The sequence below is a fragment of the Melospiza melodia genome, chromosome 8 (assembly GCF_035770615.1).
Source record: "Melospiza melodia melodia isolate bMelMel2 chromosome 8, bMelMel2.pri, whole genome shotgun sequence".
NCBI classification, from domain to species: Eukaryota; Metazoa; Chordata; class Aves; order Passeriformes; family Passerellidae; genus Melospiza; species Melospiza melodia.
The window spans coordinates 19,594,313-19,614,107 of NC_086201.1; the positions used below are offsets into that span (position 1 = coordinate 19,594,313).

The 19,795-nt window shown below is 37.2% G+C and overlaps 1 protein-coding gene across 5 annotated transcripts in view; it reads left to right on the plus strand.

Annotated features, from left to right (window-relative positions):
• The window catches only part of MYO3B (myosin IIIB), a 191,731-nt gene that overhangs the window by 43,807 nt on the left and 128,129 nt on the right, over positions 1-19,795 (plus strand). For all 5 annotated transcript variants that reach the window (XM_063162107.1, XM_063162111.1, XM_063162108.1 and 2 more), the window contains one exon: positions 2,155-2,300. In XM_063162107.1, the coding sequence (XP_063018177.1) occupies positions 2,155-2,300 (146 nt within the window). The remainder of the gene's footprint in view (positions 1-2,154; positions 2,301-19,795) is intronic.

The window sequence follows — 19,795 nt, forward strand, 5'->3', positions numbered from 1 at the left end:
CATGCTGGATGAAGACAGTAGTTAATTTGTATCTTTTCTGTGAGGCTAATCTCACCATTGTCAAGCTAATGGTCTAAAACATACTGGTTCGTATGGTCCACTGGCTGAATGTCTTTTATAAAAGAATATATATTAAGGGGAATATTTTTTCTAAAATAATCACCATAGCCTCTATAATAGAATGGAGGAGAATCTAATGATGTCCAATTCCCCTGGGTTAGAATGGCAGTATTTTGCCATAGTGTCATTATACTGCATGTACTGGAGGTGTATCAGTTAGGTGTGGAGCAGAAGACACAAAGATGTGTTATACAGTCCTTTCTCTTTGGTAGGTAATACACTGTGAAGATGTATTACTAGGACTTATTAGTGTAGTTTGTCAAACCTTGTGAGACCAAGATATACAGCAAAGTTGTCATGGTGCTGTGGTTAGAAGCAATTGTGATGTGCTTCTAAGGAAAGATCATGATATCTTTGAATGTGGGAGACCAGCTATGTGTGTGGCGTTGCTGATGAAGAGAAGGGAAATGGAGAAATGATCTTTGTGTGACAATTTTGAAAAACCAGATTAACTAACAAAGCTTTGCCTCTTCAAGTTGAAGGAAAACATATTGGAATCCTATTTTGTGGTCGTGACTTTCATTTTCCCCCTTTCTCTGGAATAGTAACTGAAAAAATTGAGGAGAAGGAGTTATCTTAACACTTGTCAAAACATTGATAAAAAATTTGGAAGCGTCTTCATTTTTCTTGACTGATTTGCACTAGGAAAAGAAAAGGAATTAACTGATGTGCAACTTTAATGCAAACCTCCTCCACCCCCAAACATTTCAGTATTATTTGAACTGTGTTGAACACCCCGATTTCTATTCTGATAAAATAAATGATGAGTGCACTACAGTGGGGTCATGAGTCCCAAATAAGAGACAGAATTTCTATGGGCATATTGGATAGAATCTGTACCAGAGTCAGGAATGCTGTTGTTAGGTGCAGTTTATGGAGAAAGTAACTAAGAGCTTAAGATGGAATCAGCAGCTTCTCCAGGAAAGGTTTGCTTATAACAGGCGACTCTGCCAGCAGCTGCTCCCGTTGCTGACTTGCATGTTGCAATCTGTGCAAAGTGTTGTTCCAAGCTGGAGCCCTAACGCAGGAATGGAGAAGTAATTCAGAAGTTGAAAAGTATAAAATCTCTTCTAGAACATAGGTACAGCCACCCTAGGATATGTTATTTTTATCTTAAGTACAAATTATTAAAGATACTTTATAAACTTCTGTGGTTTTTCTCATAGCTTTTACTAGCAATATGCCAGGATCCAACAAATTATTTTAAAGTAATTGTTTAATTGATGAGATTTGGGAAGACAAACTTGAAACACAATTCCAAATTATAATAAAATTATGATTTTATTGCAGTGAAGCTGCAATTTTTGTCTCATTGCTTTGTAAAGATAAGGGCTGAATTTAAACTTTGATTTGAATCTGCCATTTAGATTCAGCTGACATGAATAGTTAGTGTATTAGAATGTGATCAGTGAGTTGGCCAGAAGTGTGCATTAAGTCTGTGATGTAAAACAGTTCTGATATCCAAGGAGAGATTCCTGCTTGCTTCCATTTTTCTTAGAAAAGGTACATGGTTTTCTACCTAAGATTTTTTTAAACTACTCAAATGCAGTAGTACAAAACAAAACAGAAAACAAACAACAACAAAAAAGGGCAGAAATTTCTGATGGAATATCCTTATCTAAAAACCAGCTGTGCAAATCAGTCTATCCTCCTGAATGGTCATGGAAGTTAATAAGAATAACAGCAATAGGATTCTTTGCTGTTATAATAGGTCCCTGTAAGTCATTCTTTCAAAAAAGAATTTGTTATTGATGTTCTTTGTATAGATATTTGAAGCATCCCATGGAGCTTAATGTATTTTTATGAAAGAAGAAAGAGATTGTTTTTAAAGAAAACAGACAAAAGAGAAGTTCTAATTTGCTGTTACCTCTTTGTGATGATTCTTTTGTCTGGTATATACAGGCAAAAACGATATGGATTTGATAGCTACATGGCATTTTAGACTTGACTCAAAAAAGTACTTTCATGCTATATTGGATGACAGGAATTACAAATTAGATTAAAGCATTGGTTTCTCTGCTTCTCCTCTGATAGGTCATTGCTTGTGAGCAGCAGTATGACTACTCATATGATGCTCGGTGTGACGTGTGGTCCTTGGGAATAACAGCTATTGAACTGGGGGATGGAGACCCTCCTTTATTTGACATGCATCCCGTGAAAACCCTTTTTAAAATTCCAAGGTATGGCACTAGATGGCTCTCTTCACTCACTATTTTGTTCAAAGGCAGTCTACTCAAAGGAGAACTATTTAGCCAATGTTTGTGCTTAAAATCCTAAGAATCTCTTCTGCAAAAAGACAATAAAAATCTGTAATGTTAAAGATTTTTTTTCAGTCTGTCTTCTACAATAAATTTTATTTAGAACTCCTTTAAATTATAAACACTTATTTATTTTATTCTAATCTTAGAATATAAATTCATATAATATCCAGGTACCTTCCTTCCAACAGAACTTTTCTTACCTACTGCTGATGAAAACATTTATTTCAAATGGAGAAGCCAACATTTGTTTATTTAACATTATTTGTTAAATAATTATTTCAAATATTATTCCTTAGCCTTGGGCTTGTTTTACTGTAAAAGAAAAACATACAATTTTGACAGTACTATGAAGCAGTCTGGCAGCAAACTGTAGTCATAATTTATTTTTTCATTTACCTGAGGATGTTAAAATTTGAAGATTTGGATTGTCATCCATGGACAATCCAATATGAATTATGTCAGATTAGATATGAAAAGGGATATAAATTCCTTTCTATATATAGTCATGTAAATTAGCTGTATTATTTCATACTGTCTATATTTGATTTCATTTGTTTTCATTTCACTGAGTCTTCTTGAATAAGTGAGATTGACAGTGTGAACTAGAGTTTAGCAACAGAACAGTTGTAATAATAGAGGAAATATAGAAATTGTCCATCATTGATTAGGCTGGCATGTATTAGTGTTTTCCACATTTTGGCTAATGAAGAATCACCACTGACTTAAGAGTTTAAAACCTTCAGCAATGCAAGTATTTGACCTTTTGTTATCTGCACAGTTATCGTAGGCTTTTAAAATTTCATCTGATTGCAATTTGCATTTCTGATTAAGTCTATTTATATGCAGATGCAGTTGTGCTGAGTTCTGGCTCATACAGTTATCTCCTTCTCCCCAGCTCAGACATGAACTACCACCACTCTCTAAAATTATTTATACTGAAGCAGCAGTTGATCTTCTTGCCTTTTCATGAGTGTAAAACGTATCTGGGCAGTTAAGGCAAGGGAGGCTTCCGATTACTAAAACAATATTCAAAATTTTTATCAGTGCTCAAAACAGTTTAAGAGGGCAGAAGTGATACCAAAAGTAAGAGCAAGCAATAGGAAGATACAAAAAAGAGAGCATGTGGAGTCTTTGATTTCAGTCTACAGATTACCTATTTATGTGCTGTTGCATCTCTGTGTGACATAGCAAAACAAAGGTGAATTATCTATCTGATTAATCAAATAATGTGTACATTTACCAAATAGAATAGTATCAGTTTTTAAGTTGAGATATTTTCCTCTGCTGTGCATTATATGAGCTTTAGCCCTGCTGCTTCTAACTATACATTCTTATTAGATGATGTGAACTGTGATGAGTGCTGGATGGCATAAGAAATGTCTGTGTGTGTTTCTGTAGACTTCTTCCATTCTCAAATGGTCAAATTTCTATGTCAGTTTAGTCATTTAGTCTCACTTTTTTTCTAGTGAGAGGCAATTGTGCTTTTAGCCTTGGCATTGAATTTCAACATAGTGAGCAGCAGAGCTAGACCTTAGTCTTAAAAGAGTATAATTGAAATCAATGAGTCTTTACTTTGACTTTATGGGATTTGAATCAACCATTAGATGAATAGTTTTTTACTGGCAGTCAGAGCAGTTGGATACCCTCAAAATCTTTGGAGATATCTTCTTGTGTAGAACTCAAGTCAAGGACTTCTGTTAAACGGAACTGCTTCCAGGTTCACGCCTCCATTATGTAATTTGGACCAGGCATTGTGGGAAGAGGAGGTGTCTTATGCCCATTTAAATTCAGATTTTCTATCATTGGGTCAAGCAACATAAAATATGATTGGGGACTGAATTTATCTCAACAAAATATTTCTAGAGGACAAGTGAACTCTCAGAAATCACCAAGTACTTAAACTTGGGCTTAAGAAAGAAGGTGATCACACTGTGCTGCACTTCCCTCAAAGCCTGACTAGTGTTTCACAACAGGAGATGCTGCATGCTAAGTGTTTTTGAAAACATAATGGTTTTTTTTGAGGTATTGAAGTATTAGCTTCATACTTTTGATAATATGGCCTGAGCTGTGAATCACAGAAATTCTAGGTTGGAAGAGACCTTTAAGATCATCGAGTCCAACCCATGTTCTAACACCTCAACTAGATCATGGCACCAAGTGCCACATCCAGTCTTTTTTTTTTATACTCTTCAAGGGATGGTGACTCTACCACCTCCCTTGGTAGATGATTCCAGTATTTGACCACTCTTTCTGTAAAATACTTCCTCCTTAATTCTAGCCTGTATCTCCCTTGGCGCAGCTTGAGACTGTGTGAACCAGATGTTTAAGCAACTTCCCATGGTTAAACTTTTCTTGTCCTACAAAATTTGTCTGCAGCAAATATCCGATAGCAGAAGTGGAGTGAAAAAGAAAATGCTAGTTAATTTTTACATCAGATGTTTCATTAGACTCTGGACCTTATTTCTATGTATATTATGTAGGTTTAGAAGAGCAGGGGTGCAAGTTCCTGGACTAATGCCAATAAGAAAACCTCTTTCATTCATGAACATTTTGTTGTATGAAGGTGCAGTATCTTAGAAACAGTTGTGATGGCACATACATGGGACTTTTCTTAAAACTAATGAGGAGGAGACATTATCTTAGAGCAAATGTTAAGGTTCTGTTTTGCAGTAATGCACATATTCTCTCCCATCAAAATGGATTCTTGGATCTAACTAATAAATCTCCTGAAAAGGGACCTCCAGTGCCTAGAGATAAGAGATAAATCATACTGCGAAGACACTGAACCATGAAATTATTCTGTTAACATGTCATCTGCCTAGAATATATTTTCAAATCTCCAACAGAAGGGTCTAAATTATGAAAGGAAGGTGGCCTAGCAAAGTTGGTAATTTGGGAGTTGATACTTCTAACCTCTTCCATCTGCTGTCGCTACTTAGGTGTGTCGCTTTTGGCAAAAATATTACAAAATGAAAGATTCTCAAATACCATTACACCTAAGCTTTTTAAAGTAAAATAGGTCCATAAATTCTTCAAACTATGTTATCTTGTGAGAAATGTTACATTATCTCAGTACAATCTCTTAGGATATCATGACAAATCACAGGCAATTAATTGAAATTTTGAAAAGTAATGGCTATGAAAAATCGTGTGGCAAAGAGGAGATAAAAATGGTATATTGTAGTCTGGAAAGAGTGGATGGGGTGTATGTACTAGTGTAAAGTGAGGATTTCAGATAATGTTGGAAAGATCCTGCTTTTCAGAATTTGTCTCTGTTTATAAAGTCTTTTTTACAGGGACATGGTAAAGAGCAATTTTTCTAGGCTACACTGACAGCTGACACTAACAGGAATTAACCCAAATTCTTCACTCATGTCTATCACTCAAGTGTTCTTCTGAGAGCAGTGGAAGGCACCTGTTTTAAAATTGATTGACAATAAAAAATGGCTATTTGATTTTCTAACTCACAAAATCTGAGAAATAAGTGAAATTTCATTTAAAATTATTATGCTTCATTAATTCGTGTTAAATAGCTAGGAGTGGAATGGAATTGAGCTTGTGAATAGTCATTGAATGGTGCAGTTTTTAACTTGTGTTGTACTGTGTTGAGACTTACAGCTCTTGGGAGTACTTATTAGTTTGAATTTACTGATGCTTGACTGCTTCAGCAGCTGACTTGCATCCAGCAGGATGAAACCACCTCCTACCCCATTGCAACTTCAGCTTCATGGTAGTTTGTACATAGGCAGTATCTTCGTACACCATACACTCACCTTTTATGTTGGTAAATAAACTCCAAAGACGTTCTTCAAGAGTACTCATTACTGTCATTTTTAAGGTATGATCATGGCAAGAGAATAGACAATAAAATATAACTTCAGTAAATAGAGTGACTATGGTACAGCCCACTGCACCTTCACCTTGCTCTGGTGTATACCTGTGAGGCATCTGGTGTACTGCAGGTAGTTTCATCCATCGGAACAGCTAAGATCCATTGTGAGGACATTTGAAATACTAACATTTTCTAACACAGCCTTTCATATTGCATCCTCTTATATTCCAACTTTTCTGTAATTTTGCCATCTGCACTGGTATTGACATGATCCTGATATATCATGTAGCATACTCTTTTATTGCTGTTGCTTGGAGTGGTAAAGAAACACAAGCGTGCGTTGTAGGACAATATAGCTGAGAGTTGGTTGTTTTTGTAAAACAAAATCCAAAAGAATTAATAGAATTGCAGTTACTTAATATTAAGTGTTTAAAGTAATTAAAGGAATATGCTGAAAATAGTCTTATGGTAAATAATTTGACATCAGGAATAGAAGTTTCAGAGCATAATGTTGTTTATTTCTGAATAGGAATGTGAAGTGCAGTTGCAGCAATGTGACTAATCTGCTTCAGAAAATCAGATTCTGCCTATGGTTATAGGTAGAGCATCCTGATGTTTGTAAAGGCTGTGTTTAATTGTCTGAGGAATAAGCTGCCTTTGAAACACTATTTTATTGTCTGATACACTCGACCTCCATTATTTTGTGATTGTAGTTTTATAGAAAATTCCAAATAATTAAAATGTAAGATGGTATGTTATGTTTAGTGAGGAGAACTAAATGTCCTTGGGATTCTCCTTAGCTGGGATATGAATAGCAAAGCAGTTCAAGAATAGTCTATCTCTAGGTGAAAAAAAAGGGATGAGTCTGTGACTAGGCATTGGAAAGACCACTACTAATTCTTCAGGAGGCTACAGACTTTTCATACAATCTCAACCCAGTGAAATACGTCTAGATTTTCAAAATTATTTAAGTCCTCAAATGTGTTGTTGGCTAGCTAGTGGAATTTCCAATAAGCTCTTTGTGTTTTATTTCTGTTACAGTGCTTTAAATCTCCATTCTGCATTTATTTTTTTTTTTTCCAGAGAGTTCAGAATCACTGGTTTCACAGCAAGTGAAGCATTGATATGTTTTTGAAAATGTCAGAAAGTCTGTGTGCTTGGCTGTATTTTCTTCCATAGAATCACAGAATGGATGAGGTTGGAAGGGATGTCTGGAGGTCATTTTGTCCAGCTGTCCTGCTCAACCTGAGTTATCTGTAGCAGATTGCCCAGGACAGTATCCATACAGCTTTGGGTATCTGCAAGGATGGAGACTCCACAGCTTGTCTGGGCAACCTGTGCCAGTTCTCAGTCACTCTTACAGTGAAGAAATATCTTCTGATGTTCAGGCTGAACCTTCTGTGTTTCAGTGTGTGCACATCAACTCTTGTGCTGTCACTGGGCACCACTAAAAAGAGCCTGGCTCAGTTTTCTTTACACTCTCCCTTCATGCATTTCTATATTGATAATACCCCTTTTGAGCTTTCTCTTTTCTGTGCTAAACCATCCTGCCTGTCTCACCCTCTCTTCCCGTGAGAGGTGCCCCAGTCCCCAGATCAGTCTCAGTGGCTGCTGCTGGGCTGTCTCCAGTAGCTTTGTGCCTCTCTGCTGCTGGAGGCCAGAGCTGGACAGTGCTCTGCCTGTGGCCTCAGCAGGGCTGGCAGAAAGGCAGGGTCCCCTGTCTGAGCCCACTGCCCACCCCCTCCTAAGGCAGCCCAGGGCTCCAGCAGCCTTTGTTACCACGAGGGCACACAACTGGCTCATGTTCACCCCAGTGCCCACTGGAACCCCCAGTTCCTGTGGTGCAAGGCTGCTTTCCTGGTGATCAGCCCCCAGAAAATACTGCTGCAGGGCTCTGCACAGCTTTTGCTGAACTTCTGAGGCTCCTGTTTGCTGTATCTCCAGCCTGTTGAGGCTCCTTCCCTTTGGATGGCAGCACAACCCTGTGATGTATCAGCCATTCCTCACAGGTGGAACATGCAAACTTGCTGAGGATGCACTGTCTCATCATTAATGAAGATGTTGAATGGGACTGGACCATTTTTACCCCTGCAGTACCCCTCTAGTGGGGGATGTAGGTATGTGGATGTTTCTGTGATTTGGCAGTACATGTGTTAAGTCCACAGGGAAACAGTTTTGTGCTAAGACAAGAAGATATTTTACTTTTGTGACTGTCACTGTCTCAGAGTATGCAGCAGTGCCAAAAGACTTCAGGGCAAGAGGTCTGCCCTTATAAGGATGTACAGGACTTACTCATTACTAATTCATTCCTAACAAGTATATGAATTGATAAAACATCAAATGCATCCTTGGGTTTAAATATCAGATTCAAATAGATTTGTGCCAGGGTTTAACAGAGTAATGAGTACATTGTAGTACTTTTACCTTCATTATATCATCTTTATTTAAGAAGCAGAGAGCAATTTCTAAGACTGTTCCAAGTGTGCATCTATAACTGGGCTTTTAAGTCTGGCAGTAGATCTAGAAATTGAAGTGTATGCAGTTAACAGCTATATCATAGCAAAATGGGGTCTGTTTTCCATTTACCTTCTGACATTTTAATATATTTGAGAAAGCGGTAGAATATTATAAGTATTTTTATATATTACATAAGACAATAGGGAATTAGCCCTAAAATTAAATCATCTTGGTCCAATTTCCCTCCTTTCCTTCCTTTAACTGTCCAGTTATCACATAACTTATCTACAACTGCCTGTTTCTCATTGATTTTGTCTTTCTCTTCCTTTTTGTAAGTCATTTATAGATAGAATTTGATTTTGCAAGTGCACTCTTTGTTCATATATATTCATAGCCTAATTTCAGCAAGTAATTGTAATTTGTGCTCTGTGCCTTGCTGTTGAATAGTCTGTTGTAAGCATTTACTGTTTTAGTTGTTAAGGAGGACTTTGCCTGCACAGTATGTTTCTGATTTTTGATTCATTAAGAGTCTCTCCTCCAACTGGCTTTCTCATGAATAGAAGGGTACAGTTTTATAGGTATGTTCTTTGGCGCTTATTTAAAAGAGACTCTTTCACCAAATGTTTCCTGCCAGTATAGTTGTTCTAGAACACAGAGGAGCTAAAGTGTACGCAGCTGAAATGAATTCATCAGGAAACTCGAATAATTGTGAAAATAAACATGCTCAGCTCTCAACCATTTTCTGAGCAAGTAAAAAATAATCACTTCTGATGCTCTGTGTTACTCTCCATGCTGCACTCAACTGCCTCTAAAGCCTAGGTAGAAACTGAGATGCCTGACAGATGTTTTTAGTGACTCCATATGCAGTTAATTTTGTGCATTAAATGCACATAAACTGTTTTAGTCATCCAGTTTCTAAAGTAAATTATTACTTTTCAAAATCCATTGCATAAGTAATAACAGATAAGATACTGTGAATGCCATTTTGTTTTGCTCTAGTGGAAAATTTCTTGCTGACAAGGTCAAGCCTTGCAGTCTGAGAGCAATCATGTGATGAAAGGCACATCCAGCAGGAGGAGAGGTGGGAGATGGACATCTACTGTTGTCTCCTTCAGAAGTGAGGATTTGAAATATGTTTCAGTCAGATTTAGGGGATAGAGCTGACCTAGCCAATCTTGCTTTTATTATTGTAGACTAAAATTATGTTGGTTTTAGTGTGCTTTGAAAACTGCTCCCTGTTTCTTGACGACAGTAGTTAACAGCATTGTCTGTAGTTGTCTTTTGGCAGTAATACTGTCAGTGTAATCCTTACACAGAGTATATACTGATTTTTAAGGAGATTCATGCTGTGGTGCACAGTGAAGTGGAGGTTGCAATGGAAAAGATGTAGCATGGCTGCTTTTTATTTCTAGTGCAGCAAAAGACTTGTGCTCTGCATTTAAAATGAGTTTGAAGATTGTGAGAAAATCTCACAATTGTTACAACCAATTTTCCACTATTTACCCCAGGGAATAGCTTCCTTTGAGGTAGATAGCTCACATGTAATATTGCATTGCCCTGAGACATTTAATCTTCAGGTATTTCTTTATGATTGATTGATATACATTGTTATAGAGATAGATTTCTTAGGATAAAAATAATTAAGATAGTCTAGGAGTCAAGTTGCTCAGCAAACAACTAGGTAGCCATATTTTCAACATATAAGCCTACATTGTTACCATAAGTTGCTGAGAGGCTGCTGATGCTTAATAGATAAGGTTTAGATAGATTACCTGCAGTACTGAACAATTTACTGGGTACAGAAAATGGGCTTCAAATACAGTCTAGAAATGAAACATCACAATTATTTGAGGTACTCTGTAACCTTGGAAACAATTGGGAGCAGTGACATCAGCAACAATTATGTGCTATTTTGTCTTCAGTTTATCACCAAGGTAACCAGAGCAGGTTTCCCTGCTTGAAATTTTAAGAATGTCATGGTCTGGTATTAAGTGAACATTCATGAAGCAGACTACTTAGGGCCTGTTAAAATTGCACTCTGCTTCCATTTTAAAATGATCCTTCAGGATTTAAATTGTGTAAACTCCTGTGGGTTTTTGGGGTTTTTTCCATCCCCCCCCTCCCTTTTTTTTCCTATGAAATAGCTGAAACAGCTGCAGGCAAATAAAGCCTTAGTTACTGTGCTAAATTCTCTAAATACTGGAAAGAAGGGACATTTATTTTGTTATTGATTGCTTTTTGTGGCCCCTAAATACCAAGTATTGCAACTGCATACAAAGGCTGCAAATAGCATGATGTTATTTTTGGGCATGGGATTTACCCACAGTGGAGGACAAATGATGTTCCCACACTGAATTTCTTTGAGGGGAGCGCTGCATTAAAGTCTGGTTTCACAAGAGACTTGTATTCAGTGCTGCCAGAGGAAAATATTGGATGAGTTAGACTTCCGGACTATCAAACATCCACAGTCTGCCTACCTTACCTTGTGGTTGTGCCACATGATAACCATCTTCATGCTTAGTCCAGAGAGGTGTTTGGTGTTTTGCAGTGGATTTGGAAAAGGTGATGTTTGAATTAAAGTTTTGTTGCATGGTAGAGAACCTGTACTCCCCTTTTTAATTGCTTTCTGATTGGAACGTTCTGTGGAGTCAGAGCTGTAATGCTGACTGGCAGGTTACTCAGACCATACAGTCTCTTGTGTGTGTGACTAAATTTTAGTGAGAGGTATTTATAGGAAATGGTGATAAAGCTTATCTGTCAGTCATGGAGGAAAAAGAGGAGACAGCAAAAAAGTTGCTTTTTTTTGACGTTTGGAACAGTGTCTTGGTTGAAAGTCATATCAAAGCTATAAATTTTCATTCATAAAATTTTAATATTTTGCCTGCGATGTCTTACCTTGTCAAACATCTTTTTTTTTTTGTATGTGGCTTTATCCCTAGATTGCTGTCCATGCAAAACACAGTCTTGTGTTCTGTTGAGTTATTGTGCATTTAACAGGTGGTTTTCCAGGGCCCTTGGTGTACAGGCAACTTCTTGTACTTGTGCCTTGGAAATACAAGTTAGAACTTAACGTTTGAAGGAAAGATATAAAATTCTGTTCTGGTTTGTAGTGCAGTCCTTAAGAAGTGAAACTTCATCTCATGCCCTTAGTCTTGTGGGCTTCCAAAATAAGCTTTATATTGGAGTTGAGTAGCCCACATCATTTATAATGAATTGAGCCAAGTAAATTAAATTAGATTTTTGCATGAACAAAAGATAATCTCTTCACATAGTTTGCTATTGCACTGTGAATAAGGCACCTTGTACATTTTGCAGTTCCAGAAACTTTCATGGGATGTAGTTGAAAAACAGATACCTTTTCTTTATTAAAAATAGAATATTGATGTTCATTTTTATAAAGGAATTATTCACTGGCTGATAGAAGCAGAAGAACGAGAAAGTGAACTTTTTAGGTACTAGCCATGTTCTGGCGAGATCGTAGTTATCCTTAGGATCATAATGAATGTGTGTTGGTTATTTTTTTTTGTAATAAAAGGTGACCAAATGCCTATGTGCTTTGCTCTCTAAAGTAGTTTTCAGAAATATGCAATAAAAAGCAATCACACTATTTGCAAACGTATGTGATGAAAAGGAGCTGGGCTTTGAAAGGTATTGATTTGCTTGTTGCAGTTATCAGTTTGATTAATGTTAAGATTTTATGCAGTATATTTAATAATTACTCAAGGTTAGTGCAGTAATAATGCACTGCACATATCTGCACATTTACTAATAACAATTAGTGGCTTATATTTCTTTCCCATCAGAGATATAGTCATAAGTTAGAACTCATAAAATTTTTAAAGAAATATTTATTGGAGTAGGTATTGGTCATAAATCTTTATAACTCCAGTATTCAGGGAGAAATAATTATTTTAGTGGGTTTATTTCATGATCGTGAAATGCTGTTTAGATTTCTGTTGTACTGCAGCTTCTCCCAAGAGTTCCTGCAGGAGGTGCATGTTTCCACAACTGTCATGAGGCCAAGGAAAAATGCCCTGGCAAGACTCTAGATAGTGCATTCTCTGCAGAGAGGCCACGTTTTACATGTGAACAAACTGGAATGTAGTCAGATTAAACAACTGTGCAATGCTAGGTTCACAAATGTTACAGTGCTGTTGGAAGAAATAGCAAGCAGGGAATGGAGAAAGGAAATAGAAGAGGAGGAAAATGGTAAATAATGATGAAGGCCTGGTGCAATGGCCTCTAAGTTGGTTCTGTGCTAAGGTTCAGTATTTATATATGGTTAAATGTGATCTTGGGAGGGTAGGGATACAAAGCAATGGCCATGTTCAAGGGCTGGGTTTCAAAGTGGTGACTTCCGTGATAAGTAAGGAGTCCCTACTGAAAATTGACTGAAAATGAATTTGAAGTGTGAAGACCTGAGAAAATAAAGCCTTGAGAAACCTGAGCTGAACTCATAAATGGTCCTGCTGTGAGCAGGAGGTTGGAATGGAGACCTTCTGAGGTCCTTTTCAGCCTGTGTTAGTCTGTGCTGTGGGGAAGAATGTTCACTTCATCCATATAGGGGTCTCAGGAGGAATTTAAGTAGTAAACAGGATAGTTTACTTACTTAGCCAGTCTGAATAAACAATTACTGGACTAATTTGTCTAGTGTTGTCAGTAACCCTTAAAAATTTGCATTGAAAGCATACAGATATAAAAGGTTTGAAGACTGAAAAAACCTGGTAAAACTTATCAAAACCAAGTGAATTTTCCAAGGCACGTGTAATTTTTCTTACAGAGGTCTATATTTGTTTTATTGAAAAAGTGTCAGCATTTTTATAGTGCATCCAAAAAAAAGTTAGAGGTAACTTGAGCATGGCCCTGCTTATCTCTAAGATCTCGAAGACTGGCATTTTAATCCACTTGGCAAATGAATGTTGAGATCCCATGAATAAGAGCTGTATTTACAAAAACAAAATAGAGAGGTATGTCTGTGAGAACAGAGGAGGCAAAAAAGCAATTCTCGTGCTCTCGGAAAGGGAGTGCTCACTTTTCTTTCTGTGCAAACCCTTTCTTCAGTAGCTTGGATGGTGACAGGGGAAAGGAACATTTCTCCTTTTGAATGAGTTGGTATCTCTGCTTTGACATCCAGCACCACAGTCTCTGAGAGCATTAGGAAAAAAATAGTAGTAACATCTTTCATCTTTCTACTTGGCTGACTGAAGGGATTGACTTTATGCAATTTAGTTTGGTTAAATTAGCTAAAATGTGACTGCTAATCTTCTTCCTTCTCAGTATAGTTTTATCAGATTCCCTCTTATCAGACTGTTCACATATTAGTACAAGTGCTGGATAAAGATGTTTTGAATTACAATAAGGTAGATTCATTGGGCAAGTTGATGATCCATGTTCTGTTGCCAGCTTCCAAATGCATCAGATTTGAGAGCAGGCAGCATCTGCTTGAGCTGTCTGGGGACACAAAAAGAACAGAAAAAGTCTTAAATTGCAACAAAACCTGAGATCTGCGTTTATGAAAGTATAATTTTCTTCTTTGTTTAGCCATTCTATGTGTTATTTAAAATTGAGTGCTCATGTCATGTTAAAAAGTATGTAATCACCATAGTTACTCGTAATTAATTACTGAGAGGAAGTTCAGGAAGGAAGGAAGAATTGTGTTCCATCTTATACCCTCTATTTTTATTGTAGATGTATTTTTACTTCTCTGTCCTAGTTTTGCCTTTGGGGATTTTAATTTGTCTTTATCATCTTTTTTGTCTCTCATTTCTACTTTTTGCGCTTCTCACTTTGTTAGTACTTTGATATTTTTCCCAATCTTGGCATTGTCTTTTTCCTTTTGCCAAGGAGCTGCTTCCCATCTTCAAAATGTTCCCTTGTCCTATGTCTGTCATTTACCATTGCTTTTTTCAATTCTTCATTCTCTGAATTTTTAAACTTATTCAGGAGGTACTTCTTTTCAGAGCTTACCATGGAATATTCACCATGAGGTGAGGATTGAATCTTGCATTAAAAGAAAAAAATTCCCCCTCTTGATCTTCATGTATTCCATGATATTTTAATAGATCAGCTCTGTAGCTGTTTTTTGGTTTCTTCTTGCATCACTAATTGCTTTGCTACACATTACATCCATCATTAGCAGCTCTTACCTTCCATGTGGCTTAGCTACCTTTATCCTTTCCTAGATTCCCCAGCTTACATGAGTCAATATTTTTTCCCCAAACTATTTTCCAACTGGCCTGTCCAACTGTTTCAAGAAACACATGAGATTTACATTAGCATCTTTACAGGTTTATTGGGATGAGTCTTACTGTATTATTGTCATTTAGTTCTGCCTAAGAGAGGGTTTATTTGAATTGCAGTCGTGGAACCGTTTTGATAATGAATAATTTTTTCATGTTTCTCATATACTACGTTTATTAGGCTTCACCCCAGTTGTAATGTACAGGTATTCCTAAACCATACAGGTTAGGGTTTTTTTTAACAGACAAAAATTCAACTATTTTAGAATAAAGCTTATTGGATGGAATAGGAGAGGGAACAAATACATTTCATTCCACACAGTCTTCTTGCTCAAAAGACATATTACTTTAAATGATAATTCCTTTTTTTAAAAAAATGATACTCTTACACATCTTGCACATTTCTTTAGGTTCCAGCATTTATTCAGTCTATTGCTTCAGAATATTTATAATGAGCCTCCTAATGGCCCATTGGAAATGTGCCACCTTGAACTAATGTGTTCCTTCTGCAAGTGTTTATTTCTGAACTAGACTGGCAGAGCTATCAGAATAATACCAGTTCATACGATACTAAGCTGAAAAATGTAATAAATTTTGAGTCATAACATACAAAGATGCTTAATTTCTTAGAAAGTGCAGGGTTCAAGTGCTTGCTTTTGCTGAGTGTAGTGATTGAATGGCATGTTCAGTACCAGCCACATAATCATGTGGTAATAAACTTCTTTTATGGGGTTACTGTTAGGTTTATTTGTACTTCTGTAGAGCCTCAACTAAGAAAATGCTCACCTTTGTGAAATGGAAGGAGAAGGTGTCTTCCTCTTTGAAAACAGAGGCACCATGGCATGACAGGGCCTTTGCTCTGCTTTGCCCTCCTGGGCAGAGGGAGATCTCAGCAGGAGCACAGGACTGTGGTACACTGTTCCATGGCAGACTCCAAATGGTCTAGTTCTTCCCTGGGCAATCTTCCTATGCTTGAAAGAAACAGTTTGTAGCATCCCTCTGTGTCTTTCTTGAGCCAGCTTTCAGCTTTCCAAGAGTGGATCTGCTTCACTGGGCAGGGCTGTCAGGCAGGTGTCCCACTCAGTCCACTGGCTAATGTACAGTGGGAGTGTGAAATGCACACAATTCAGGAATTGTCCTTAAATTTATCTGTGGGATTTTCACTTTCACATGTAAGAAGGTGTTTATCTTCTCCATAAATTTCTACAAATATGCTGTGTAATTGCAGTATTTTAATATTCCAGCTACAGAAGTGTAGTGTCTAGACATCACCATATGTATTTCAGTCAGGCACAGAAGTATTGCTATTTTCATTTCTTTGGCAACTGACATTCTACTGCTTTGCAAGTTCACAGAGCAACAATTTTAATAGAAAAGCAAAATACTACATTGCACTAAAGATGAACACTGGTTATAAATAAAAATTGTTACTATTACTTCCCCTGTTTCAGTTGCTCTTAATTTGCTTGTGCCTCTTTAACTCTCTGAAACTTCTGTGAATAAATGAGATAACAAAGTACAATTATAAGTCAATTATGCTGAATTTTTGCTTGGAAGCTTGACCACTGGAATGCAAAGCTGTATGTTTTCCCCTCCATCCAAAAATATTTCTGAAATGAAACACTTGTTTCTGTCTCAGTGAAGCCAGAAACTGAAACTGGAAACTGAAGAATAAATGACAGAAATAAATGATGTCTTGTCAGGTTCTGAAAAAGGCTAATGAAACCTTGCAGATGCCAAATCTGACTGAAACCAGTGGCCTGTGAATTGCAATGTTCAGGGGAAAAAGTCAAAGATAATCCAGATGTTTCCAAGCAGAACACTTGGCAATACTTTTTCATCTATTTCTTTCTGTTTGTATGGACTAAAAAAATTACGTAACTGGGATTTGGTTTGATACATTTTCTGAAGGTCATTATTTGACCTTCAAGATAATTTAGAGTGCTTAGTACATTTTTCTGTCTGTACTCATTACTTTAAAGGTGGTGTTTATCAGATACATAGCATTTTGAATCACAGATTGTTCCTGTGATGGAGGTTTCTTAGAAAGCCTCTTTTGACACCCTGTTTTTAGTCGTCTTGAGGCACCTCTCTTTTGGCAATGCATAAAGTGAATCTTGACAGTCAAAAGGAGATTGTGCATAATTCTGGAACTGACTACCTTTTACTGTTTATTTTTGCTCATTATTTTTCTGCCTGATGAACTATTATAAGCAGGAGAGTTGTGAATAAATCTTGATTTAAGTGTGCTTTAAAGAGCTAGTTGATATTTTCTTCATTGGTGGGTTTGAATTTGTTTTGCAGCTGAGCCCATATTTCATTGTTAATCTCCTAAGTCACCTACTTAGTGGCAGCAAAATTAATAGTCATGTAAACACATAAGCAGAAAGAAGCAAATGTGTATGTATGTGTTATAGATTACATAGGCATCATTCTCTTCTGAGAGAGGGAAAACAGGTATCCAGTCTGGTTTTTACTAGAAAAAGTGCATTACTACCGTTGACCTTTCCAGGTAATTAGAATCCTGCAGTCTATTTAACTTTCTATTCAATATAAATTCCTCATATGCTGTTGGATTGAGTCCAGATTTCTGTAACTGTGTATAGCCTATGGAAAATTCCAGTGAAGGGGAAATATCAGATAACTCTGTTTCTGTAATTAAAAGATAGTAAAATACTTAAGAAAGAAGAATATTTTTGTTTCAGTAATGAGGCAGCAGTGTCACGTGTTCTACTTGGTTTTAACCAATTCTTTTCCCTCAATAGATTTTGGTCTTGGTTTAAAGCAGCACAGCCTTGCTAGAATTAAGGTGCTCACACATTTTTGAATAGATATATGGCTTTGATAATTCTAGAAGAGAAGTTGTTGAAGTGCAAGTTAACACTTTTGTATTAGATATTTACAGAAGAAAAGGAGTCCTCAGAGTAAAGGGAGGGGGAGAGTGAGAAAGAAGATTGACACTGTTAGAAGTGACTCAGTTGCTGGTGAAAATGTGTCTGGAGAGCAAACTCAGCAGGAGCAAACTCCTTCTTCCCCCTTTCCTCCAAACTTCCCCTAGGAAGTAGTACTGCATCTTTCCTCTTCACAGAACAAAGATAGTTTTCCCAGTGTTCCCTAGGGGCTCAGAAAAGGGACATTACTGGAGGACTTTCCAGTCTAGTAAGGACCTCTAATTGCTGTCTGTTATTGGTTGCCCAAGCTGGCAGTGATGAAATAAAAAATAGAAATCTGAGGGCAGTCAAAAGGGACTTCAGGGCCTTGAGACAATTGATTGAAGGGTCAGGAGCACAGATAGTGATTTTGTGAATCCTTCCAGTAGCAAGGAATAATATTGATAAGAATAGGCAGATCCATCAGCTCAATGCATGGCTCTGAGACTGGTTTAATTGGAAAAATTGTGAGTTTGTTGACCATGGGATGATCTGTTCAACACCTGGTCTACTATCACCTGAGGGGAATATGCCTCTCTCAAAGGGGAAAAAAAGAGCTCTAGCACAGGAGCTAGCAAGGACTCATTGACTGAACTTCAGCTTGAAAGAGGGAAAAGAAAAATACCAGTGAGGAGTAATGAGATGGTGTGCCAAAACTTGGGAAAATGAGTAATTGTAGGATCCCTCAATCTGCTTCATGAGACATTGGCTACAAAGTGCAGCACTGAAATGTTTCTAGACTGGTGCACTTTGGATCCCCCATGACTACTCAATTGGCAGACAATTGCATTGGGCCTGGAGCTATTTTGCCACAGTCCCATGCTTCTGATATAGTTTCCAGTTTTGTTGTAAATCCTGTGTTCTTTCTGATCTCCTGGTCGCTTGAGCCAATTGCTGCTGTAGTTCCCAGCCATGGAGGCTCCATGTAACAGCATTCAGATTGGTGATATCTTTCCACTAAAAAAGCAACCAAAATCAACTTCAAAGGCCTGCCTCTATATACAAGGATGATTTTGTACTGATTCTCCACTTCTCCAAGTTTCTATAGTTTCTATCTTACCTTCACAGAGCTGATAACAGTACACTACTTCCTGCTGAGTGGGCTTTGGGGAAATATGGTAATGGAAGTCAGTTGAACTTCAGTGGACTTCAGTAGGAGACAGATGAATAGGAGAGTGTTTAGGGTCTGAAATTTTCTTTCAGATCAGTGAACACCTCTTATTAATTTGAATGGGCCACAAACCAAGTGTATCAGGAAATCTTCTGAGCTCTTTTGAGAATTACCTGGTTATTTTTGAAGGATTACACAAGGTGGAGAGTCCTGCTCTGGAGTGGCAGGACTTTTAATATTATATAAATTCTCCTACAAGTTTATTATTGTAAATTATTCGTGTATTTTAATAAAATAATCCTTTTTATTTTGTGAGGAAATCTTATTCACTTAGTGTTTTGAAATATGCCCAAAGAGTGTATTTTTGTGTAAAAACTAGCTGTGTATAAACCTAGGAAACTGTCAACAGAACTGTAGTCTCTTCAGCTGGCTAGAAGAATAGTTCAGCTTATGGGGTGTGGTGATTGTCAGAGTCTGTACTGGTGACAGGTGTTGGTTGTTCATCTGCTAATTTCTCATTAGAAACAATGTGATGGGTTGATCAGTTGCAGTTTGGTAGTTGGGGGCACTGTTGTGATTTTTGTTGGTAAAATTTATGAATGTGTTTACTGAAGTACTTTTAAAAATAGTAGATGTGTTTTCAGTTTTTAAAATTTTATCATAAATGGAAATATTTATTTTTTCTCATTATCAACAAATACCTATTGTCCATGATCTGTAATTAGGTTCACAGTTTAACCTGTAAAGGATGAGTGGTGCTCACTGGACTGCATCATTTGCCTTACTGTGGTAAAATGACCAATTTTGCCTCACCAGCTGTGACTTTGGAGGCAGTGACTTTGGAG